At 38.6% G+C, this 26540-nt stretch overlaps 2 protein-coding genes across 4 annotated transcripts in view; one reads left to right on the plus strand and one right to left on the minus strand.

The window, feature by feature from the left end:
- MTMR7 (myotubularin related protein 7) overlaps positions 1 to 12603 on the plus strand; it is a 44664-nt gene extending 32061 nt beyond the window's left edge. Inside the window, exons 11-14 of the mRNA XM_005483880.4 lie at positions 841 to 1041; positions 2193 to 2333; positions 3945 to 4071; positions 4542 to 12603. Of these exons, the coding sequence (XP_005483937.1) occupies positions 841 to 1041; positions 2193 to 2333; positions 3945 to 4071; positions 4542 to 4898 (826 nt within the window). The 3' untranslated portion in view covers positions 4899 to 12603. The remainder of the gene's footprint in view (positions 1 to 840; positions 1042 to 2192; positions 2334 to 3944; positions 4072 to 4541) is intronic.
- On the minus strand, positions 6125 to 26484 carry VPS37A (VPS37A subunit of ESCRT-I). 3 transcript variants are annotated; one of them, XM_005483882.4, is made up of 12 exons: positions 26219 to 26484; positions 22847 to 22921; positions 21722 to 21836; positions 20765 to 20865; positions 19657 to 19873; positions 18611 to 18681; positions 16371 to 16498; positions 16224 to 16282; positions 16063 to 16131; positions 13942 to 14085; positions 13121 to 13201; positions 6125 to 12938 (listed from the first exon to the last, which is right to left on the minus strand). In XM_005483882.4, exons 1-11 carry the CDS (start codon positions 26341 to 26343, stop codon positions 13121 to 13123), a joined length of 1185 nt encoding a protein of 394 aa, XP_005483939.1. In that variant the 5' UTR covers positions 26344 to 26484; the 3' UTR covers positions 6125 to 12938. The 3 variants fall into 3 exon arrangements, with proteins under 3 accessions (XP_005483939.1, XP_074397561.1, XP_074397562.1); XM_074541460.1 differs by having other exon boundaries at positions 26248 to 26434; XM_074541461.1 differs by having other exon boundaries at positions 26403 to 26421.
- Positions 26485 to 26540: the final 56 nt, after the last annotated feature.

Here is a 26540-nt window from a genome sequence, read left to right on the forward strand (position 1 = left end):
CAGTTGGTTTTTATTATTTGTGGCACAAGGTATTATGAAATGCAATAACCACTGATAGCTTTGGTTGGCTGTTCAATATTGCTGTATTTTCTTTGATGGTAATAAAAGTTTTAATTTTAGATATTTGTAAAATTCTACTCTGTTGGCATGTGTAAATATAAATGCACATACGCCCCCCAAGAAAAATTGATTGAAAATGCTTCTTCCTATTATACAGACTTACAAAATACCTTTTACTTCTATGTATATTTTATTTTCGGTCTCCTTTTCTTCATTGCAAGTGGTTCCAAGAGGCATTTTTATACACAGAAAGTTTCATGTTCACTTGACAGTCACAGCAGCATGCAAACATTTCCCACTTCCTGGAAATTTCACCAAGAGAGGGCAGCTTTAGCCTGTTTCCTGCTCATGTTATAATGAGAGCAGATAGCTCTCCTGCTCTGTTTTCTCATTTGGGGAATAATCTACTATTAAGAAACTGTCTTCAGGCACACTTTTGTAATTAAGTTGTTTCAGCCATTTTTCTGATAACTTATGTTACCAGGGTACAATTTATACTGATAGCATTAAAACATGGCTATGTAGCAGCCAGCTTTTTGTAGCTGTAATATAACAAGACAACCAATTAAAGAGGCTTTTTTGTTTGCAATTCTGCCTCCATTCTACTTCATGATTCTTGCATCATTTTTTAAGTAAAAATATAGTAATACTTGAGATTTTAGAAATGAATGCCTAGCATGTACCTTGCACACTAAAGTGGGGGGTGTGTTTTCCTTAGAGTTAATTCCGTTTTCTTACAGGAATTCAGGTAATAACTGGATGTATCTTGTGTTGTTTCAGGTATGGCAATTTAGATGGAGATCCAAAGGAGATATCCCCTGTTATTGACCAGTTCATCGAATGTGTTTGGCAGCTAATGGAACAGTTTCCTTGTGCCTTTGAATTCAATGAAAGATTCCTCATCCACATACAGCATCATATCTATTCTTGCCAGTTTGGGAATTTCCTGTGTAACAGCCAGAAGGAGAGAAGAGAGCTGAAGTATGAAAATGCTTTCTTTAGTAGCATATTTATGCATGGGGTCTGTGGCTGGTGGTGTATTGAGCAGTCAGACATTCTCCAGTTTGCATTTATGTGTTTCATGAGGCACAGGGTGTGTGTCTTCTGGCAACACAGATTAATACCAAAAAAAGTTGATCCTCTGCAGTGTAGCTGTGCTGGGAGCATAATCCATGGTGTGCGTGACAGGGATTAGTGAATACTGACAAGAACATTATGCCTTCAGCCATGTGGGCCTGCCTTTACTGCAGCCCTGACTAAATACAAGGCAAGCTGGCCCTGTAACTCCAGTATGAAATTATGGTAACTCTAGTTAAGTTCTCAGTTTAAGAGTTACTGCTCCTCTGTGTTTTAACCTGTCTTTGGATCTCAGGTCAGGACATTTTACTCTCTTAGGTACTTGCTTATGAACATCCTTTTTGTCTGGTAGCCCTCCCTAGAACTGAGTCAGCAAACTGTCCTTCTGGCCTCAAAGCAATTATGAATTAATCTACCTGCCCTGAGGCCCAAACAAAGACAGCATCATGATTCCTGGCAGTGCTCATGTTTGCATCTGCTTCCCAGGGCCCTGGGTCCTTGATACATGATGACATCCATTGCTTTTCTCAAGCAGCCTGGTGATGTCAGCAGTAGCAATGAGAGGAGGTGCTGCTTACTGCTGGCTGCTGCCATTTGCTCCCTTTCACTGCTCAAATGCAGAGCAGCCACAGTGAATGTCCATTTAAAATCCAAGCCTTCACAGATCACCACATCCCAAGACCCAACTGTGTAAGAAATTGCAGCTCAGTGGGATAGGAGTGCTTTTAAATGTGGGGATCTCTTTGGTGCAGAGATCTGTCTGAAAGCTCACTTTATGGAAATTTTCCTCTCCACCTCACAAAGGAACCAGTCTCTCCACCTACTCATTCTAGCTGTTTTTGCTTTATGGAAAATTGATCAGATTTTGCTTTTAGTGAGCTGCCAGGGAATTTGGGTCTCTGTTTCTCTATGCTTGTAATTTAAGTCTAATTCTTTCAAGGAAGATGATTGTAAACTGGAAGTATGGAGGACAAGAATGCTGCATCTAAGCTTTAGCTATCCCTGAATTGTAATAGAGGCTGTAATATATTTTTATTTAATGTATTGTTTTTCAGAATCAAAGAAAGAACGTATTCATTGTGGGCGCACTTGTGGAAAAATCGTGCCGATTACCTGAATCCTTTATACAGGTCAGACCACAGTCAAACCCAAGGGACTCTGCACCCACAGATAGCTCCATGCAACTTCTTGTACAAGTAGGTAGTACCACTTGCTGCTGGGAATTGTAGCATGGGTTGGGTTAGTACAGAACAGAACGCCTTTGTATATAAGTATTTCCGGTTCTATAAGGCCATTTATGGAGAGTAAATTCAGTTTCAGATGCAGGATGTTTGTTCCCTGTGTGCTTATAGTCAGCCAACACCTCTACACCATTCCACAACAGAGTATTAGTCTGAAAGAAGATTAAGATTAAAGCTATATTGATAGTCGTGTGTCCTAATTTCAAGGCTACTCACTTCTTCCACTGAGAAATGCTTCTTTCAGTCCTGCTGTCATCTGCTGTTTCTAAATTTACAGTCACTTTAACTTCTTCCATTCCAAGATTATGTGATGTTAGTTTGGATCAATTGGTGTCAAAAGTAAAAAGGATCATTTCAAGAAATCATATGATTTCACTGCTAAAACAAGTATTTTGTAAAAAAACCCAGACTTTGCCCATGGTGTTATATCAGGTAAAACAAAGTTAAGTTTTCCCTGATATTTCTTCAAAATATAACAAAATACCATAACTTCAGAATTATTACCATTGACATTTTGAGTTAATTAATTGTGCCATTACTCTTAACACACTTTGGGAGAACTTGAATAGAAATTCATTAAAACTATCATTTAAGTCAAACTGATCAGTTTGTTTTCCAGTTGCAAGTAATAGCACCTGTTAAAAAGTCAATAAAAATCCTGAATGACAGAAATTGAATTCTTTCATGTCTATATACCAGGTCACATCCACTTTAAAACAATTTAAAAATAGTCATTAATCGTATTCTTTGGGATAGTGGGATTTATAAAAGAAGTACTGATACAGCAGATCCTCCAATGGATAAGTAATCCTGTTGATTTTAATCTAATTAATTTGGTGCGTAAAGATTTCCAAGCATGAGCTATCAGATGATAAACTTAAGGGGGAATGTGATTTAAATAGTATATTATTGGGATAGGAATAATAAGCCACCAAGCAGCATGCACGGGCTCCAAAAATATCTGTCAGCTCCTTGGCCAGACAGCTGCAGCTGACAGCAGGGCTGGGCTACTTAACCTGTCTGGTGAACTGGTTACACACCCAGGGCCTGCCTGTGGCCCTGTGCCAGCAAGGCAGGAGGAGCACCAGAGTAACACAGAATTCCAAAGCTGAGTTCATGGGAAGTTGAACAACAATTGAGAACTACAAATATGAAAAACTGTCTTTACCATTGGCTATTTTATAGGTACCATTGCTCTAAAGCCCAAAGTGTAGAACAATAATACCAAAAAAAATCTTGCATTCAGTGAACCTTTCTCAGTTGTGGTCTAAACTACATTTATCTTTCTTTCTATTGTCTAACAGAATTAATTTGAGCCGCTTATGTCCAGCTGCCTATGAGTTGCACCTTCAGGATGGAGGAAATGCAAATGAACCATGAACTTTGCTAAACAGTCTATGAACTTATGTGTATGCACTCTAATGATGAATAAGCATGGATAGATAATTTAGGACAATATGTGTCTGGGGAGAAAAACAAAACAAAATAAAAGCAAAAGGTGTGCATTTAAGTCTCATGAGGCTACTTCACTGAATGGAAAATTGCTGACCTTGCCATCAATTCCAGGTTCTGGAGTGGTATGTACAACCGCTTTGAAAAGGGGCTGCATCCTCGACAGTCAGTTACTGATTATCTGATGGCAGTGAAGGAAGAAACTCAGCAGCTGGAGGAAGAGCTGGAAGTCTTGCAAGAGGTAATAAACAGCTGAGCTTGATATCCCAAACTTGGTAACTGAGGATAAATTATACCCAGCTCCATATGCAGCAGAGTCCGCTACACATTACATCCTTTTCTGGAAGGAGGATGTTCAGCCATCCTCTTTGTTCTCAGATAAACTATTGTGATTGTTTTGCATTTAAGACACAAAAGTGGACTTTTTTCTTTAAGGATAAAATTTTACCTGTGTTGATACACAAGTACTACTGAAAGTAAGTTTAATCCTTCTGTAACTCAGAGGGAGTTGTAGCTCAGAAGAATGCTGTAATTCAGCATTGGTGTGTGACAAATTGTGCACTTCTCCTACTCCATAAATGCAAATAGTCAGTTTTAAAGGGTGGGTTGGCCTTTGGAAGTTAAAACAGAAAAAAAAAAAACAAGGACATATAAGAGGATTCCTGGACCCTAAATGTGTCCTCATGGTAAATCCTATTTCCTTCATTTCAGAGATTGGCAAATCTTCAGAAATCACAATCAGGTAATAATAAAGTCAAGAGTAAGCAACAAGACCGAAGCAAACAGTCTGGACTGTATACCTCCAACAACAGCTTAGCTAACACTCCCCAGGAGTACAGCAGTGATCTGAAATCATTCCCATCCCGGAGCCCTTCTCAAGGGGATGAAGATTCCGCCCTGATTTTGACACAGGACAACCTGAAAAGCTCTGATCCTGACCTCTCAGCCAACAGTGACCAGGAGTCAGGTGTGGAGGACTTAAGCTGTAGGTCCCCAAGTGGGGGTGGCTGCTTGCCTAGTGAAGACAGTGGCAAGGACTCTGATGAAGCTGTGTTTCTGGCAGGCTGAAATACCTGCATGGCAGCAAGGATCCAGATAATGTAAAGTCTTACACAGTCTGGAATGACATCTTTTCATCAGATGAAGAATGGAAGTGGTCTGTGGCCTAAAGAAATAATCCAAAGAAAGGGAACTGTGCAATTGTGTAAGTTAAGATCCGAGCTGAACAAGTTATTACTAATTTTAAGACATTACACTAAAGAAACGTAGTGCTGTTATATTTCATTAAGCCAATATGGTGGTTGTTTTATCAATGCTGTACATAATTATTCCTTACTTTGTACATTTCCACAGTTATTTATTGGACAGGATAATAGTTCTTTTCCTAAGATGTGAAATTCCAAAGTACTCTTAGAGAAGGCTGAAGATGCATTACTGTTAGCCTCACTGGTGAAGCAGTCAAAACTTATTTTTGTAGAGCTCATTTACCTTCAGACATGTATTTTCTCTGCTTTTTTCTTCACAAGAAGTTAGAACAATTATTTTGCATATTATCCTACTAATATCCTTTACAGCAAAAACTAACAAATGGACACCCTGCCTCAGGGGACAAGGATTTTTTTGATCCTTAAAAAAAATCCATTAGTAAGCAGTTGCTGCTGCTGCTGCATCTGAATGCATCCAATTTGTACTCAATTCTCAACCAGTGTTGAAAGTTCAGTAGATTCTGTGACCAAAACTTCAAGGCTCACACAGCCTTTGTGCTAAAACACCTCTTTGTAACAAAAGGTGCACCAGGCAGTTTGCTCTTGCCTCTTTATGTTTTAAGTTTGTTTATATCTTACCCTTGTTCCAAACCACCTACATAAGATATAAAGGTAAAATTTTAAAGGTGATAATATCTCTGATTCTTCAGCCCATTTTCCTACTTGAAAATGTTTTGAGTGGAAGTGAGGTACACACACAGAGTAGACAGAATAGGGAATATCAAATCACTTACAGAATCACTTATGAAAACATCATTCTGAATCAGTACGTAAATGAAAACTATGCCCATAAAGGAACTGTTATAGAGAATATTTCTTCCAAATTTTGTTATTCAAAATAAACTAACCATAACCATAATGGTGTTTCTTATCCTCACACAAAATTTTCCTTTTAGTATTTGCCAACCTGAACACAGCATAGCAATACTAATTTAAGAAAAGGACTGATTCACTATTCATCAGAAAGTTTAATCTCATTTAAGAATTCAGCTATTTTTAAGAATAGGGGTAATATTTTTCATAATCAACTGTTCAGAAGTAAACAACTGAAAAATTTTCAAAATTTGGAATGTCTTGAAACTCACTAAAAAGGTGGCCAGCCATATTAGGCTGCAACTTGATTTCAAGTTTTTTGTTTTTTAAAATTTTATTTAAAGCCAGCAAGTTAAAAATATAATTCATATGGCTGCTTTTACATGCTTGAAGACAGTGCAGAATTGAACTCTAGTAGAGCAAAGTGGTAGTAATGTAAGTTTACTTAGATTGCATTTCACACACTCCTTCAAGTACAGACCTACAGAAAGAACAGTATTATATAAATATACCTCAATTTAGAATCATCAGATTTTAATTATTGTCTGCTTTTCTGGAATGGCTTTTCATTCTGTTCTGTGCACATGTTATTAAAAGTGAATAGGTAAACTTCAGTATTATTACTATCCTCTAAAGGGAGCTGCTGTCTTTGAACAAATAATTCTTAACAGCAAGGTTTATCTTAATATTATATTGGAAAGGCAAGATCCTCAATTTGATAAATCACTATAGCTCAATTCAAATAAAAACAACAATAAATGATACTCTGTTGAGAATCTAGCCTTCTGGTTTTTAATCTTTATGAATTTTTAATAAATTAAAGCCCTGATTTTAACTGCACTTTTAAAAGTGTTTTGTATTTTGAACATAGCCTGTAAACTTTATGGCATTAAAGGAAATTTGAATGGGTTTTTTCAAACTAAAGAAACATGCTGCAAAGTCAGCAATGAAGACAAAACACACAAATATTCTGCCAAAAAATCAGTCTGAAAATTGGCAATGTTATTGTACATATTTAAAATGTAAATGGTATGTGAAGACATTGTGTTCAACTAGACATGTATAGAAATAAACGCAGAAGAGGAAGACATGCAAATTCAAAGCACTGTCTTTGTGTTGCTAATGCAACTCCTTGTAACTAGCCTTACAACTAAAATATTAACATACTAATATTTTCTTTATTAAGCCTTCACTTAGCAGCCCTCTGTGATGTGTCTTTTAGTCCTTGGAGCTTTGCATTAACTATTACTGCTTACATTGTACTGTATGTATTTGTGGCATTATCAGGCCAATGAGAAACACCTTCAAATAAACACTTAGGTGTTCTGAAATGTTATTTCACACCAGAGAATGAAACAAAGGATTGCTTTCCTGATTTTTGTAATAGAGTTCTTCATTTACTCAAGAGTTACTTTGTCGTTGAGATCAAGGGATTCTTGTATCTCCCCTACTCTGATACTTGAATCCAGTAGCTGCAGTTGTGGAGGAATCTACAACTGATAACTAAACAAACTGGGACACTCATAAATTGTGTTAATTATATGGGAACATGTTATACTCCTGTATTTATATTTTTTTAGGAAATGAGAAAAAAAAGATAAAAAGACTTCTCTATTAACTACATTGTTTTCTTGTAGCCTTGCCGCAAATCTTTGCAAATTTGGCCCATTTTCAATCAGCCCACTGTAATTTGAAACAGGACACAGATGAACTAAACTGCTGAAGTCCTCACTAGGTTCAGGCTGCTCTTTAGTATCAAAATGTGCCTCTAAGGGAGACTGAAGGCAGTGGGATCAAACAGCCGAAGCCTCCTTTACAGAAGGAAAACTATTTGCCAGCTGCTTTTATTGGTAAGTCTATACAAGAAACAAATGTGGTTAACTCTCTAAAAAGCTGAGAAATTAATTAGTTAAGAGGGCACAACAACATGGCATCAATAAAAATAAAAAAGGAGAAACAGAAAGTAAAAGGAGGAAGGCAGGGAAAGAAAGCTCTTTGTAAAATCAGCAAGGCAGGGAACCACGTTCTCTGAAGACAGAGGCAAGCCAGGGCATGGGTTCACAGCATGAAAGATATTTAATGACACAAACCAACAATAAAACCACAACAACAAAATGGGATAGCCTTTGCAATGAAAGTAAGAATGCCATCACTGTTGACCAGCTAAGATAATGCTTTTCTGTGGACACTGCCCTGAACTGCATACAAGAGTTCTCAAGTAGATCACAAACACAGCCAAGGCCAGGGGCTGCTTCTGTGCAGAGACAGGTAACACTACAGTGGCTGAAAATCCTCAAAGGACAGGTAAGTTGCTGACAATTCATTTGGGAAGGGAGGGACATGTGCTGGATGAGTTTGAAGTAGGTCAGCTTATGGCAATACTAAGACACACGAAAAATATGCCAAAGATCTAGAGCCAAGTGTGCTGCAAACCCTGAATTCAGAGAGGTGCCAGAGTGTGGGCATAAGAAGATAAAAGAAAACATTCAAATTTACTTATATTATTTAAATTGCCAGTAGAGCACCTGAAACCAGCAAATCCAATAATGTTAAATGTTAAAATAAAATGTACTAGTCTCTTAATATAAATAATTCTGTAAAGAAGCTAATGAAACCTTATAGGTCCACCAGAAAAACAACTGAATCAGGCAAGGACTAACTCTGTTGCTAAGGTTATTCAGATAAATTTATTCTCTTTCTGAAGACTAAAGAATACAGTTCTTTATATTGAGATATTCCCTTGTTATTGAAATATAGGCTCTCTTTATAGCCTATTACTGCATAGAAATATGATGTCTACAGGTATCTGACCAAAACAAGGCATTTTCAAAACCCAGAGATGCAATACAGGTTTTTAAAGCCATTTTAGTGAAGGTAGCTCCAAGAATTACTGCTGTTTAAATGGTTGAACAGGAAAAGCTCAAACCACTGCACAGAAGTTAAAAAGTTTGTCCTTGAGTATTGTACTGCATCCACTTCCAAGACAATTCCATATCCACTCAAAAAGTCCTGCAGTGCCCAACTGTATCTGTAAGTTATACAAGACATATTAAAATCCTAAAGCCTTTATTTGTAAGTTTAGCACATTACAGTATTTACACATTACAGAATAGTTAAGGCTGTGATACTTGACTTTGTTGCCAGAGTTTTAACTGAGTTTTACCTGAAGGTCTCTTAAATCTCTTTTTTATAAAAATTTATTTTAGTATTTGAAGGGAGTAGTTAGAACTTGGACATGTATAAAATTTCTAACTTCTACATTTGGTCCAGCTCCTAAGTGGCAAAGCTGCTGGAGCATGTAAAGAACAAACAGAATTATAGTTCATACTGCTTAGAACTGACTGACCAGTCTCTTGTTTGCAGCAGTGGCTGGCATAGTGCCTCTCAGCAAGTTCAGACACCCAGCAGGAGGAGCAGCCAATACCCCAGAGCGCTTTCAGCCCTTCAGAAGCTCCTCATTGGAGTGGAGGGATGGGCAAAGAGGAACCTTCTGAAATTCAACAAGAGCAAAAGCAGGGCCCTGCACCTGGGGAAGTTCTGGGTTCCTCAGAACAAGGAAGGCACAGAGCTCCTGGAGCCATGCCAGCAGCGGGCAACAATGATAAGTGGATCACATCACTTAAGAGGCTGAGGGAGCTGGGCCTGTTTAGGCTGGTGAAGACTGAGAGGAGACCCCATATATGTCTGTAGGTATCCAAAGGAAGGGTGTATAGAGGGTGGAGCCAGGCTTTTCTTTGTGGTGCTGAACAATACCACAAGAAGCAAATGGCAGAAACTGATGCCTGGGGAAGTTCCACCCAATTATGAGGAAGTTTTTTACTGTGTGGGTGACTGAGCACTGGAACAGTTGTCCAGAGACTGTGGAGTCACCTGCACTGGAGATATTCAAGAACCATCTTGGCACAATCCTGTCCCATGTTCTCTAGGATGACTCTGCTTCAGCAGGGTGGCTTGACCAAATGACTCAGTGTGGACCTTTCCAACCTGACCCATTCTGTGATTTAGCAGTAGGATCAGGTATTAAAATTACACAAACCCCAGACTCAATCAGCAGTTACAACAAAGAATGTACACTCCCCACTGCAAACAACTGCAACATCAGAGCTGAGCCATCTTCTTACTCTTGAATTTCTTCTTCGTTGAGTTGACTTTCCCACTGGGAGAAAATCTGAGCATGACATTGTGCAAGGCTCTCAAGAAACAAGTCATTGTACATAGCCTTTTATTCCAGATTGCTTAAAAGCTCTCTTAACATATTTCAAAAACCATTAGAATATGCATCTAACAGCACCCGCCATTCTCTTACACTTTGGGGGAAACTGGACTTACACCTAAGCTTCATATTTTGGCAAAAATTGAGGTAAAGAATGTGTTTAACAGTGCGCTACCAGCATGCTACCAGCTACCATCCCTAACTCTGACAGAGTGTTATCAGTGTTCTACCTAGTCTTCTGGTGAAAGTAGACCAGGGAAGGCACAACCAATGTAGGACTAAAACAAAAGAAAAACAAAACAACAATAACAAAAAAAATGCCACTCCAACCAGCATCAGGTAGACTCTTAAAGAACATAAACAGGTTGGATATTCTTGGATGTGACAGCATTCCTGCAGCTAATCCAGAATACATCATCATTGAATACAGAGACTTCTGTGCTTCTTTTCTGGAGGATGGGTTTGTGACAGCAGAAGGGGCTAAAAAAAGGAAAAATATCCAAAGAATAGTAACAATGACATCAGAGAATAGAAAGGGAGAAAAAAAGAACTTAACTTTGAAATCCCTGAACGACAAACACTGAGCTTGCATTACACAGTGACATTTTCTTGTAGATTCTACTCCACTACCATCAGAAAGACTCCATGGAGAAGTTCCCAATTTGAAAATTTGCTTACTAAAGTAATATACGAGGAAAAGCTGAAGAGTTCAGAACTTGTACTAGCAAATCCTGTTATAAAACGTATAAAGAAGATACTAGCCCAATACAGCAAGAACACCACATGTCTGGTCATCCATGCCTGTCTCTGTTCACAAGAAACAACAAAAAACCCAGCTCTGCACAGGATTGTGTGTAGTCTTGAGAGTTAACTAGATTGTCAGAAACAGATCAGAAACAACCCAGCACAAAATTAGATGGGATTTTGCCAAGAAGGTTACAGTGATGACTTACACCTAACTCTTCAGAGCTGCAGAAATCACACTACTCATAGACACAAGTTCAGAACCACTTAGATGTTTACATAACCTAAGGCTTTAGTTAGCACATTAGCAGGAGTGCTATGCCAATATACAGGCAGCACGTTTTTAAATAAGAAACTCTAAAATTATTGCTTAAGCATTCCATTTATAAAGTGCTGATTTTTTTTCAGACACCAAAGTATGTTTGATTTGGACCACAGATCTATTTTGTTGGGACATCTGATCTCAGAATTTGGATCAGCTTTAAAATATGTCCCATAAAATACCAGTGAATAGTTTACTCACCCTGAGAAGGAACAGCTTAGGACAATCACAAAAGTGTAACAAACGGCAGAGCTGAGACTGAAGACCCACTAGCCTGTGGAACAGACCTTTTGCACTTGCATGATTTTCCTTCATTCAGAAGAAATATCACAGTTTGCTGGCAGAATATCAAGTTTAGGACTGAAGATCAGTAATATAGAAAAGCACATGCTTGGACTGTGGTCTGAGATTTGAACCTGCCACGTTCTGTGATCCTATCTAGGTAACACACAGGTAGAGTCTTGGCTAAGAGGTTTATCTCCAGACTGCTTCCTGACAAGAAAGAAGCAGGATTTCTGATACATTACTTAATCAGCACTTTATCCTACTTACAACTCTCAAAATTGTAGCATTCCTTCTACTCCTTCTCCTTGACTGTCTCCATGAAAACCTGAGGCATTGAGAAGGTTAAGAAAGTGTCTTCTTGCAACAGCAACAGAGAAAATACATGCACATTTAGGACCTGTATTTTTCTCCTACAGAACACTGCATTCAGTCCTACCCATTCTCACCAGATATACCCCAGCCCCAGACTGTCAGCTTACCAGAGGCAAGATTCATTGATTAAAGCACAGAACTGAGTTTCACTTGCGAATCAAATCACTTGCCTTACCACATGACAACTACAACCAAATTAACTTCTTTACATTAGTAAAAAATAACTGTTTTCCAAAGAACTTCAGAACTAGTTTTTGTAAACCGTTTCTGAGTTCCTCACTTGATGAACTTATTTATATTGCACAAAACAGAAACAAGAAGGTGACCTGCTTATTATTCCTTTATGAACAAAAAAAAAAAGAAAATGAACTTGTTAGATGAAAATTGTGTTTAATTAGTGGTAGGTACCAAACCACTCTTGAAATCAGTGCATCAGTGCTACTAAGCAACATAACAAACCTATGCAGATATCATTTATTCTATTTTGATTCCAGTATATTTTTTTTCCAACATATCCTTTGCTTAATCCCCAACCTACTCATCCAAAACACAATACAAGCTATGCTTAGTTTTCTATTATTACTTAGAAGTAAAAAAATTTGTTCTTTAATATTTTGGCTTCAAGAAAAGACAGCTTGTGAATCCAGTGGCAATCTCCATTAAGAATTTTTTTAGTTTCCAGAGTCCTATCACTTAAAGTCTTCCACAGATTAAGCCAAATCTATGGTTAAAATTTAAAATACAAAAGATATGAATTATGTTTTTATAAAAATGTAAAAAGCTAGTCAAAATTACATGTTTAGATATTTAATCTCTGAACAATGGAGTATAGCAGCAGGGAACTTAAATATTATAACTATCAACAATAAATACAAGAAATTAATGCAAAGATTGCAATAGAAGGATTCTTGAGTACAATGAGAATATAAAGAGACATTCTAATTTGTACAAAAACCATCCCAACTCTGTATACAATCTCTTCTATAAATACAACCAGATAAGATGAAATGCTTATTTGCAAATAATAGTTATTAAAAAGTGTGCTTTATTGGGGTTTTCATTCGTTCTCTTGGCAGGTGTAGTTTGCAGGAAGTCTGTAAGGACAAATTTCCAAAATTAGATATTTTAATTTCTCCATAAGTTATATTTTAAATACAAGTAACAACAGATGCAGAACACACTTGATTTCCACAGGAACAATAAACACCGTAACAAATGCATTAGCAGTTACCAGGTGTGTACCAATAAGGTGAATTGTTTAACAAACCAAGTTTACCTATAGTGGAGCATGAAATTGGCTGTGCATTGCTATTGCCTGTTGAAGTTTCTCCTCTTTGGCTCGTCGGCAGTGGCAGAGCTATGAAACAAGACATACAAGACTGAGTTCTAAAAGCAGTTTTTTATAATGCATACTGCAGTTTCTCCTTAATGATTAAGGTCTTTTACAGGCTCTTTAAAGAAAGAAAACCCTGCCTAACCTACCTCCCTTCCAAGCTTTGGGCTGAACAATGGTCTATACAGATAACACTATTCTATCCAAAATTGTTTATAAGAGGATTCTTTCCAATGTTACAAAATGCATTTATTGGGCACCTTTAAAGAAAGGTACACTACTTGGTGAGTTACTTTTGTCACAGCATGAACAAGAATGGTGATTTTTGAAACCCAGTTACTTATTTGATGATAGCCATCAACAAAATTTGTTTAAGAAGTTTAATAAATTAAACATTAAGGTTGTTTAATACAACATGTCAGTTTATGTCGACCTTCCAAATATGAAATTTACCATGTGGCTATCTTCCCCAATATCTATACAAGATACAGAAGAAATTGGCACAAAAATATCTGCAACAGCACATGAATATGGTCTAATGCAGAAGACCTTTGAACTCCCATCTTAGATTTATGTGCCTTTGAAATGCAGATTATAGTCTAAATAAACTGAAGCCATTTAAGGATTTTTTCCTCCTTCTGTCAAAGCTCACTAAAGCACTGTTCTATATCACACGACTGCTCAAACTCTTAAAAAAAGAAGCCCTAAATTTATTCACTGTGTGTTGTACATGTCTTGGGTTAGAAGTATTGTATATTACATACCGTTCTCTTTTCCATGAAACTACTAAGAAAGTCATCTATCTCTGTTTTGCCTTCCAAGAAGTCTTCTGCAATAGTATCAGACTCCTCTTCAGCTTCATGAGCAGCTACTTTAAGTCTGGCCTGCAGAGCACTTGGACTGCAACTCTAAGAAAATAAAAAGTCCAATGTAATATTAACCTGTCTGTTAAAACTCATATTTTCAAAAAGATAATGACTATATAAATATGGAATATGTGGACAGAGCACTATTATTACATAAAAGCCTAAGTAACCAGATGAAGTTCCATCTCCAAGTTACAGAGATGGAACTCTAGCTTGTTAAACTAGAAAGGTTCCAATGTGAGGAAAGTGTTGCTAGTTCAGGTCTTGATACACAATCATTCACACAAATGAATAAAGTTTTTCAACTTTTACCCTACAGTGTAGAAAGCATCCAGCTTGGAAATCTGACAAGTTCTCAAGTGCATGATTTCTGAGTAGAACTAACATTTCAAGTGTCTTCAATAAATAGGGTCTACTTTTGAAAATCAGTTGTGAACCTGAGAAGTATAAAAAGGTAAAAAGGAAAAAAAGAACTTACTGTTCAGCTTTTAAATACCCTTGAAATGATCGTGGAGAAGACAGGAAAGCAAAAAGCACCTACTCAAGAAGTAGACAGACTGCTAATCTAAATCAGTATACTCATTTTTCTGTTCTTAAAAACCTCAAACCTTACTTCTGTTTATTGCATACAATTTCATTATTTTTTCTCAAATATATCTGGGCAGGTAAACAGGACATGATTCACATCCAGTAGGAGTCTGAAGAGAGCCAGAACTGCAAAATTAAGGCATTTATAGATTTTAGATGCTTGGCCTAACCTTCATCTGCCCTATGAAAAATCTTTTACTTATGTACTTTAAAATCTTAACGTAATCAAAAATTTCCTGTTAAATTGATCTTGTACAAAATACAGAGAGTTTGCTCTAATAAAAGAGGACTAAAATTCACTCAATACAAGTAAAAATACTTGTTTGGAAATTTGAAGGAAAGAGAGCAGGAGATACCTGTGCACAGCAAACATCACTACATGAAGATATAGCATATAGGGAAAAAAGAAGAAAAATTCAACTGCTACTCCTCAACTCTCAGCCTCCTATCCATCATCAAATTGAATCAGCAAATCTAATTTAGAGAAAAGGGACTACAGCAATGCAATGTTATGTCCTGTTCTTAAGTGGTTTCTTACAAAAATAGGTGGTTTATCCACGTCAACTACCTCTATTTTAAGGTCAAAGGAGGCATTAGGAGTCAGACTCTTCTGATTTTCAAGTGAGGAAATCTCTAATATTTAGACCACCTATGAAATCATTTGGTTTGCCATCATGCAACTTTTTTGGGGTTTTTTTTTGTTTGTTTTTTTTTTTTTTTAATTTGTTTTCTTATTTTGGGGGCATTCAGAAATTCAGGTCCTATACATGCTAAACTGATGGACTGTTGCATTCTCAGGTGGCAAGTCTTGCAAAATAAGAAGATTTTAGTACAGAAAGTGGTTTATCAGAAGTTATATCTTCTAATGAATACCCTGGTAAACATACCAAGAAATTATTCTCCTCCTCCAATACTTTCTGAATTAATAACTTCTGCCCTGTTTACACTGTAAAACATGCAAGGTTTGACAGCACATAGAGCATATTGCCTGAAGTAAGCATGCCTAGTGAATTGCAGAATTTAAGTTCCTGAAGTTATTGAGCACTTTCATCTGGCACAGTTTTACAAACTCATTATGATAAATGAGTACCATTAATTGAACAAGCCTTCTTTAAAATTATAAATTATTCTGTTCTTAAAACTGGTTTGGACTGGGATTGTACTAAACAGTTCTAGATGTACATTACTCTTTTCTTCCAACTCCTTTGCTCCTATTGTAGCAGTAAAAAATAAAAACCCAATGAGAAAAGCCATTATTTTGCTTTTAACTTTTTGGTACATCATTCAATTTTTTTCATATTTGACGAAATACTTGATCTACTTCATATTAAATGAGAGTTTAACCAAAAGAATATTCTTAATGGATAAAGATACAAATCAAAATTTCGATTTATCGAAGTATTCTTTAAGGATGTCATGTAGGAATTATACCTCACTAAGTTCATGCTGTCTTTGCATCTTTTTTTCAAAGGCTGCTTTCATTTGCGTGAGTTGCTCATACTGGAAGGAAGAAGAAAAGGAACATCATCACCTTGAAAAAATCCCAGATATTACCACTCATATTTCTGAAGATTATTTTATTGTTAACTTACTTTATCCAACACTGTCTGTCTTTTTGCTTCAAGACTAGGCTCCAGCAACAGGTTTTTTTCTGAAAAATAAAATCACCATTACTACTTTTTTTTAAAGGATTTAGTTCACAGAACAAAGCCACACATGTTAACATTTTGACAGCTTACTTGCCAGCTCTTCAATGCTTTTTACTAACTCATCTCTGTCGGTAATGACTTGCTTCAGCTGTGGAAGTGTCACAAACTGTTCCAGTAACACCTCCTCTTGCTCATTCATACTGGTCAGCTGTGATATACTGTACTCAAACAGAAAGAAAGTACATTTAAATCTGAAAACACCACATGTAAAGTAGTTCACTTCTTCCAGAATTTGAGGCATTTTTTGGGACTTTACAAATACATGACACTTGAGTACAACTTATTTTTCCCCTTTCTACTGGATTGTGGGTTCTACTATATGCAACAGTGAATTTAAAAAGCAGCATGTTAAAAAATATCTTCCATTTCAAGCGTTACTTCCCATAATGCTACTACAGTGGGTTGACTATGTTGAGCTACCAGATGCCCACTCAGCTGCTCTCTCAGTTCCCCTCCTCAACAGGCTATGGAGGAAAATCTCAGGGTTTGAGATAAAAACAGTGAAGTCACTTACCAGTTACAATCACACACAAAAACGCACTCAGAAAAATTTAATTGAATTTATTGTCAATTACAGTAAGAGTTGGACAGTAAGCAAGAAAGGCAAAAACTAAAATATTGCTCCATTTCTCCTCAGGCTCCACCTCATTCCTTCATGCCCAACACTACCTCTCCCTGTCTCCCTCTCCTTGGGGCAAAGGGGGAACTGCAAGTGTAGCAGTCAGTCCCTAACAGTTCATCTCTGCTTCTCCTTCCTTCTCACACTTCACCCCTGCTCCACAGACTGCAATCAGTTCCTGGCATGAGTATCCAGTCTGGGTAATACCTGGCTGCAGCTTCCTTCAGGGCATATCCAACATTGGGTCCTTCCTGGACCGCATCAGTGTGGGTAACTGCTCCAGCACAGTCCTCTCAGCTACAGGTACATTTTAAAAATACCCATACTACTGCAATCTTTTCCAAAACTTCCATGGGCTGTGGAAAAGTAACTGCTCTGGTACGTGGAGCACCTCCTTCTCACCCTTCTTCCCTGACCTTGGTGTTTGCAGGATTATCACATTTTTCCATTCCTCCCCTCAATCCTCACTGCCTCTGCTCTTTCTAAAATGTTTTCAGAGGCAGTGCCTGCTTCACTAATGGACTCAGGAGTCCTGCAGTGGGTCTGCTGCCAAACCAGCTGTGCCTGGCACAGGGGCAGCTCCTGACCCTGTCTCACAAAGGCCACTCAAAAAGCCCCCTTTACCAAAACCATGCCACCTATATAGAACAGAACTATTCAGAACAGCTGCAATACCACTGTCATTCAATTAAACAACCAACAGAAGAATCATGGAATTTTGATCCAGCCTTCTTGAAAGGACCAGGCTTGATTAGAATGTTTTAACAAATTACACTTCCCTGCAAAAATCTTAATTTGCTGTTATGTAATAAGGACGCTGCCAGAACTTAAAAACTAAGTCAGCTAAACTAAACGGGTTCTTTGGAAATTGTCAAAGGAAAAGAAAAAGCCACCCCAGTGGAAACAACAGTTTTCAATTGCTTAACTATGACACCACCAGAAAGATGTGAGATCTGAAGGAGTTTATAGTGAATTTGTAACCTATTCCACCCCACATAACTGATCTAGGAAACTGTCTCATTAGATCTGAGCAAGCTGCTGGGAGCAATAACTAATACAGCTTGTTTGAATAATGACAAACAGATGAAAATATTTGTGTAGCATGTGTATAAAGTATTTAGATGTAGCAGTGATTTGCACTGGGACAGCAGACACATTTACCTCCTGGATTTGTCTAAGCCAGCCTCCCCTGAACACGCTGAGCTGCTCACAAAGCAGTTCCCCATTTACTGTGCACTACAGTTCTTTGGCATTTAGGAGAATGTAATTTTTGAACCAGCCTCAAGCTACTCCATTTCCTCCTTCAAAAGTTATGCTTATTGAATTACTAGAAATTAAGTCCCTTGTAAGGCCTCAGAAAAAAGCAAAACCCTGATAATAAGAAACAGTAAAAATAAATACTTCTTTTCCTGGTGTTGAATCAAGTACTGCTCCTGCTGACCAAACTGTAAAGAAGCAGCACATTTGAATATAAAGCAGGTTTATTTTCTGACTACAATACTTTGGTATGTGGCAGTTCCCCTAATTATAATTTCTACAAAACCCTTTCAGTGATGTGTACAGCCTTCTGACAAAAATCAGATACCGGCCAGCAGCACAGTACAGTGCCTTTCAGTAACTATGGAAGTTCAGCTACCCTCTGGAAATTTACCTTAGTTCTGAGAGCTCTGGAAAGGTATCAGGAATATCAGGCATCTTGTATGTAAATCCATTCTGGCCAACCTGAATCAAAATTTAGAAATGCTTAGTAGATTTCTCAAGTGCAGTTTCTTGGTATTTAACCTGATTAACTGAGAACTGAAAATGAATATTTTCCAGCAACAAGAGAAGCACGAAAAGCAGTAAGAAGCAGTAGTATCTGAACAGAAAACAACTCAACCAATGCAACAAAATGCTTGAAGACGTTTGGGGTAACATGTCATAAAAGATGAGTCAGTTTTGGAGGAAAATAATTCTGTTTTGCCACGTCCTTCATTTGAAAGCAGCTGAATGACAGAGAAAATACACCGGAATAGTAAAACTCACAGAAGTGAGAACAGAGAAGGAGACTGACACTTTGATCTCTTTCATGTGGTTTTTAGAGCTATAATCTCTCAGAAAACAAATGTTTGAGACAAGGAAAAAACAGTTGTAGAAAATTTAAATTGCATAAAGTTACAAAAGTGCCTTCCAAGCCTAAGAAAACGTGTTTCCATAGACATGATTTGATTCAAGACTAAACATTTAGATACAAAGTTTTATTAAAAATAAAATGTCTTCCAGAGTTCATCAGCAACAGGGAGTTTAAGTATAAACATACAAGGTAAAACGCTTCACATAAAGACTTGAGATTGCACACTGCCCTCACCTAATAGGTTCTGAGCAGGAAAGCAAGTAAGAGAAAATATCTTCTGTGGTTGGAGATACAGCTACAGCTGCCCTACGGGGGAGTGCAGCTCCAAAACAAAACCCCTATCATCAAAGGCCATTAACATAACACCAGTTTCACTGAAACTCAGACAAACTTGTTGCTCTGATTTCAAGTTCTAAAAAATTCATCAAAGCCAGAATGACACTTTTGCTTCCCTAGCACCAGCAAAACAATGAAGTTCACTCACTCAAGTGCTTCCTTGAGTTTTACAGCAATGCCCTGTGTGCCTCCAAGGGAACTTACACCCAGTGTCTGCCAGCCTAAAGAGCAAAACTCAGCACACCGACCTGCAGCACCGCCTCTGCTGTGGGGACGGGCAGCGGCAGATCAGCAATCAAGCCATAAGAGGGAGCAGCAGGCTTGTCCGTAGTGTAGCCTGAAGAAACTGATTCAGAAATGGGCATGGGTGCCATTGTTCTGTTTGTTTCTTGAGGTGGATATGGAGGGAGAAATGGAAACCCCTGAGGAGCAAAAGGAGGCATTCCAGCTGGTTTGTTGTAAAGGCTAAAAACAAACAAAACCACAACCATGAGCAACCAACTGCTTACAGCACATCTCTTGTCATTTGAATTATAATTACGAGACCACACGTAAGACATAAGAATGAATTTTCAAGTGACCATAAACTTTGTATTTTCAATTCTCAGTTTCTTCCAATGTAATAACACTTTCTGTCTAATACTGCAATATAGTCTAGAACTCCATTAATCTACATTCTTGTAGAACAGCCAAATACACACACTCTTAATTATCAGAAAGCTATTTCTCAAAAATTTATGACAGCATAATTTTAAATTGTTTCCATCCTAAAGTTGCGAGAAAAACATCTGTGTCATACATTAGTTCTTATGTATGGTACAGCATTTAATAGTTTGGGCAACACACAAGTAATTACTTCTAAATAACAGGAATGATTTTTTTTTTAAATTCACAACTGGAGCCACACCTAAACTTAATATCACCGTCAGCCATGAGAACCACAGTTGTGGTTCACACACAATCTGAATTTAACACAATTCTTTAAATCACCCAATTTCTGCTGCACATGGTGCAAAAGGAACTGTCCTAAGCCTGGGAGATTATGAACAGAATATGAAAAAACACAACTGCTCAGATAATGAAATACAGCAAATTCCAGATTTCATCTGGTAATGTAAAAATTTATTTTTCAAGAAAATGGATATAAAGTTACATCAGGCATGTTGATTCAGTAACTCCAATGAAATCTAGTGTCTCTTCTAAAAACAATCAGGTCATCTACATGAAATTGTGCAAGGATAGGGAATCTAATTCTTCCAGTATATCCATTACATATTCCTGTCTCTGCCCTCCTTATAATTGGTTTAGTAGCTTTTTGAAAAACTAATAGACATTTATGATGTTTTGATAACTTACTATGGAAATGACGTTGAGCTAGGAGCTAGAACCGGAGGATTCTTCCAAAACTCATCCAGTAAACTCTGAATAATTTTTCCAAGATCTGAATGCATTGTAAACTGGGAAAAACACAAAACAAAATCCAAAGAAGAAGAAGAAAAATTATGTCTGGAATCCAAGTGTTCCAAAATGTGCTGAACTTGATTGTTTATTATACTCACATGACAGTGCTGAAAAGCTATTTCAGACATACTAGCTAATCCAAACTATATATACATAAACTCCAAATAAAGTGATAAAGCAACAGAGTTGAACAGAAACTAAAAGTCTTTTGTATATTCCATTATCAGTGGAGAGTCAATGAAGTACCACATTACTACTGAACAAGCAAAAATCCCTACTTCAGTTACCAAGTTACATTTGTGCAAAGAACAGAAGAGGAAAAAAAAATAAAATCTGAGGACAAAGGCACTAACTACATTCCAAAAGAGTCAGAACCTCCATCCACTCAAGAAAAAATAGGACAATCTTGTTGACAAAAAGACCAGCATATTAAAATCCTGAATATTGGAGCTAAAACCTTGACGCCATTCTAATAGGATTAGGCTAGAAAGAACTATGTTACAAAACTGTCTTAAAGCATCCCTCTCCTTTATTTGGAATACACTGGAACGTAATTGGGAGAGCTGTGCAATTAACAATAACCAAAAAAATGTGATAGTAATTTTCTAAGCCTTCATAACTTAAAACAGTTTTAGATACATGGAATACTCAAGTCAGAAATGGTATCAGTAAAAAAATAACTGGAATAACTACTGAACACTTCTGAATTTGTTTTCAGGCCCTGAAATACAGTTTGAAAAAGATTAGGATCTATACTAATCTTTTTTACCAGGAGTATTAACAATAATCTAGTGTGAGATGTATTAAATGCTATTAAGAGTAGATCTGTGTGAAGCTACAAGTGATACATACGTTACTTATTAATGGACCGGTCACATATACCCCCTGCTTGTCCATTAAATGATGTCTCACAGGTGGGAAAACACTGATGACTGGCTTTTCCTGAGGAAACTGAGGTGGAAGCAAACTGCAAATACAAGAATAATTATTACTACAGTGACACCTCATGATAAAGTTTGCATAAGAAGGCTTCTTATGAAAAAAAAAGTACTATTAATTACATAAACATACTTTTCTATGAGAACTGTTATGGACACGTGCACGACGAATTAAGCATACAAAAGGATTATTCAGTTACAAAATTTGAAGTCCAACAGATTGGAACACCAGACTTCCACAAAACTGAAGAGAGCATTTACTGGGCAAAATTGTAAGTATAACAAAGGAGCAATTATCACAGAATATTCTGAGTTGGAAAGGATCCACAAAGATCACTGAGTCCAGCTCTTAAGTGCATGGCCCATACAGGCACTGAACCTGCAGCCTTGGTGCTATTAGCACATGGTCTGACAAACTAATAGCCAACAAAAAAGCCATAGCATAACAAGAACATTTTCAAATACAGATGCTATTGCTACAAATACAATGCAGTGTAGCCTGTAAGAATATCAGGCCAACTCTGCAGGGCCAAGTAATATAAAACTTGTGAACAGAATACTATCAACATTTGCCAGAGCAAAGTGTGCCCCCAAAGTAAATTTACAGGAAATATTACAATAAATCACTTGAGTTACAGAACCTTCACCAGGGTAAAATAAATCACTTGAGTTACAGAACCTTCACCAGGGTAAGAGTATGGAGTTACAGCAGACTAAGAAATTACCAATCAAGTTTATCTTCAGTGGCAGGGAATCAAAGTTATCAGAAATCCTCAAGCATTTTCCCCTAGTTACCTTCAACTAAAATCACATAGCTACCTTAGGAACTGAGAACAGTAAAATATGATTTTGCTCTCAGCTGAACATCTATATCTTGTACAGAGCCAATTCTACCCAGATCACTATAACCACTAATATAAATCCAGGTTATGGCTCCTGAAATTAATTATGAGCTGGAGCAGCTTATATTCTATTACCACTTTTGTTTTCTTTAAGAATAATTTTAAAGATGTGCATAGACACAGCCCACTCTACTTACATGTTAATGTTAATTGTCAAGTTGTTTACAGTGAATGGCAATCGATATTCCACATCTTTCTGTATTTCTGCAATGCTGTCAAAGAAAAAATTGTTAGCATCCATTGCATGGTCAATATAACAGCTAAAAGTCTAAAAGAAACAAGCATGACCTCAGATATTTGTATTCAGTTTAGTTTTGAAAAGCTGTAAGAACAAAATTGAAAATGCTGGAGTATGCAAATAGTCTTCAGCATTCTATATTGAATATTAAGATGAAAGCAAAAAAAATAGTGGATTTAACATTTAAACCTCATACATGGTCACAAGCAAATGAGCTATAGTAGGAGAAATCACACTATTCATGCTTCTGACAATAATCTCAACTTATCTTTCTCCCATTACTGGCTTAATTTAAGACAACACATCAGTGTTATTTTAATATACTGAATTTTATCTGATTAAACATTTACTTCACCAAGGCATTATATCAGGTTCACATTGCTCTGCAACACTGCCTTCAGATCAATATGCAGAATGTTTTTTAGACTAGGCATTCTTCCTTAATAGATTAGCTTAATATTTAACAGTAGTTTTTACTATGTGCACCAAGCTCACTTGCACAAGCTTTCAAGAATTATCTGGAGTAGAGTTGCATTCAACAATGTAAAGCTCCTGTGAGACTCAAGATCCAGGCCCTCCTGAAAGCACTGGATGAGCCTTACAAAATCTAGTAAGGTCAAATCCAAATTTGTTTTTCCTGCAACAGGTAAATTACAGAGGGAAAAATCTTGAAATGAGCTACATTATTAGGAAGTTGATTTCAATACTCAAAGCATTCTACAATTTCCATGCACAGCAAGATTGTTTTGAAAGAGAGCATCCCAGAGAATGTGGAGGAGGTGAAGCTCAGAAGCAGAATTTCTAGGCAATAAGAACATATCTAAGCTGAGAGTAAAAGACAGAAGGGCAGAAAACAAACTTCCTGTTATAATGAATCAAAACAAATCATAAAAGCAGACTGATTGCTCTTCCATGTATTTTTCCTGCTTGCACCTGGTTAATAACACTCTTTGTAACCTCCCCTTATACAGGAGAGGGAACACAGCCTCAGTGGCAAATAATGCCAGCCAGGTGTTCCCAGAAATCATCTTTTGATCCAACTTCAGAAATGCTCCTCCATCCACTGCCAGGTACACTCCATACAAGTCCTTTCTCAAGAAACCCAGAACACATTACCTGCAAATGTGTGTGAAGAGTAGCATTGGGAGCATTTTGTGTCCTTCCAAGGCACTACTGGGGCATAGAATTTAAGGCTTCAAAATGAAGTCTAAAAGCTTGGGGAACAAATGGGAGTAAGACACTAACTCAGCTATGAATCTTGCTTTATGCAGCCTGATCTTATTCCTCTCATAGACAACTCAGTATTTACTCTTTCCTGGTGAAATCACACACTGTTTGAAGAAAATATCAAATATCTTCAGCACAGGAGAATTCAAGTCAAGGGTTCTGCTGTGTTACACCACACACCACTATCTGCAACTTCTCATCCTTAACTGAAGGATTCTTCCTGGAATCTCACATTCCTGCCCTGTAGTCATCTGTCACACTTTTCATTAGCCTGCCGCAAAATCCTTTTGAGAAGGGTATATAATTACACTCCACTCATGTGGATACTGGGGAGGAAGATGAGGACAGAGTGAGGAACAAGAAAGCCAGAATCTCATTGAACGTCCAGTTATAACCCTGCTTAGGAAAAACCTTGAACTAATAACCTTAGTTGTTGCTTCCCCAAGTGGGAATGAGCACACTGAAAAAATGATACATTCTTAGCTTTGTCCAGAACAACAGCAAATGTAAAAATCTCTTTTTTAAATGCAAAGGTTTTATTTCAAGCTCATAACCTGAGAGGGATTGTGTATAGGAAAGCTATCTGCTTTACTGAAATTAATATCACACATACCTGAGCTTTTATGACCTAAGACGACACAAACCAAACTTGACTAACTTAGTTAACTACAGCATACCAAGAATTTTGAGCATTTTGGTGAAGAGCAACAACAGTACTCATAAAGGAATAACATTTGGGCAGCTACCATGTCCCTACCCCTCAGTAGCAAACCAGTTCAGCAAGCTGACTGACAAAAACTGATCCCTTTTTTGGGGACTTAATTCAGGATGAGCTCATCTCACTGCCAGATTTTTAAAAAGTGGATATAAACAAAAGGCCAAGCCTAACAAAAACTTTTAAGTTAACTAAGCTCCTATATGCCCACAAGAACAGCTCCTAGGGAAGTGAACTGTGTCCAAAATATCTGTGAAATTAGCTCTGAACAGACTTACACTTATTCAAGCAACAATACTTAGAATACCGTCATATCTATGTTCCCTATGTGATAATTAAAAAAATTAGGAATGGAAACTATCTGCAGTTATTAAACTTTGAAATGCATTTAGTATCTCTTCCACTTCTAGTGTCAGGATGATGTGACAGGAAGCATTCCCTGTCCTTTTTCTGAATTGTTCTGGAGGCAGCTACCATTTCAGTTCTACAGAAATCCTAGGAAGTTGTATGTCAGTAGAATGCTTACTTCACTGTAACTATAACTTCAAATGTATGGAATGTGGACTCCTTTTAAAATGTAAGGAGTTTCAAACGACTGCTCCTTAAAAAGTAGTTTTGTTTAGATGGTGAGAAGAGGCCAGTTTTTAGCAGGTAGCACTGAACACCAGGAAAGTGTAAAGTCAGTAGGGCTGCTATGCCACTGTGCCACTGCTGGCAGGCCACTGCGCCACACAACTCCTTGGTGCTCTACGTTTTAGTCTCAACTTTTAATCAACTACCCTATTACAAGCAGCTTCCAGACAGGCTTTATCGCAAGACGTGGTGGCGTCACTCCGAAGACATTACACCTCATGAGCAGGCTTTCCGGGCCACGGCAAGTGAACCCGGGCACGCCGACCTGCGCCCGATCACCCGGCCGGGCCCCACCGAAGCCAGCAGGGACGCCTCCCCGACAGCCAGCCGGACTTTCAGTTTCCGAATTCCTGCTCCCAGCCCGCCGGGGTCCCACATCGCATTGTCCTCCGGCGGGGAGGCCGCGGCACCGCCCGGCGGGACCCTTCGGCCCCGGGACAGCGCGGGGCTGGGCCGGCCCGGGCTGCGGCGCCGCTGGCTCGGGGGCCCTGTTTATCCACACGGCCGCGAGGACCCAGCCAGGCCTCGCGGGGAGGGGACGGGGCGCAGCCGGGCTCCCGTGTCCGCGCACAGAGAGACACGACACGCTACCGACACGCTACCGACACGCTACCGACAGGCCACCGACGCCGCGCGGCCCCGGGACGGGCGACACGCCGCGGCCCTCCCGCCCCCGCGCCCGCCGCGGCCACTCACGAGGCGTGCGCGGCGCGCAGGGACTCGACCTGGCGCTGCCGCTGCTGCTGGAGGCCGGTGCGCGCGGGCGGCGCGGCGGAGGCGGGGGCGGCGCCGCCCTTGGCGAGCGGGAACAGCCAGTTCATCGCGCGCGCGGCGGCACCGGAGGGGCGCGAGCGCACCCGCGGCACCGCGCGCACCTCACCGTGCGCCCGCGCACGCCTGCGCGCGACGGCGATCCCGCCGCCCCTGCCCCGCCCCGGAGCCGCCGCCGCCGGGGCGCGTCAACTCCGCGCGCCGCGACCCGAGCGGCGGAGGGGCGGGGCGGGAGGGGAGGGGCGGC

The sequence above is a fragment of the Zonotrichia albicollis genome, chromosome 5 (genome assembly GCF_047830755.1).
Source record: "Zonotrichia albicollis isolate bZonAlb1 chromosome 5, bZonAlb1.hap1, whole genome shotgun sequence".
In the NCBI taxonomy this organism is placed as follows: domain Eukaryota; kingdom Metazoa; phylum Chordata; class Aves; order Passeriformes; family Passerellidae; genus Zonotrichia; species Zonotrichia albicollis.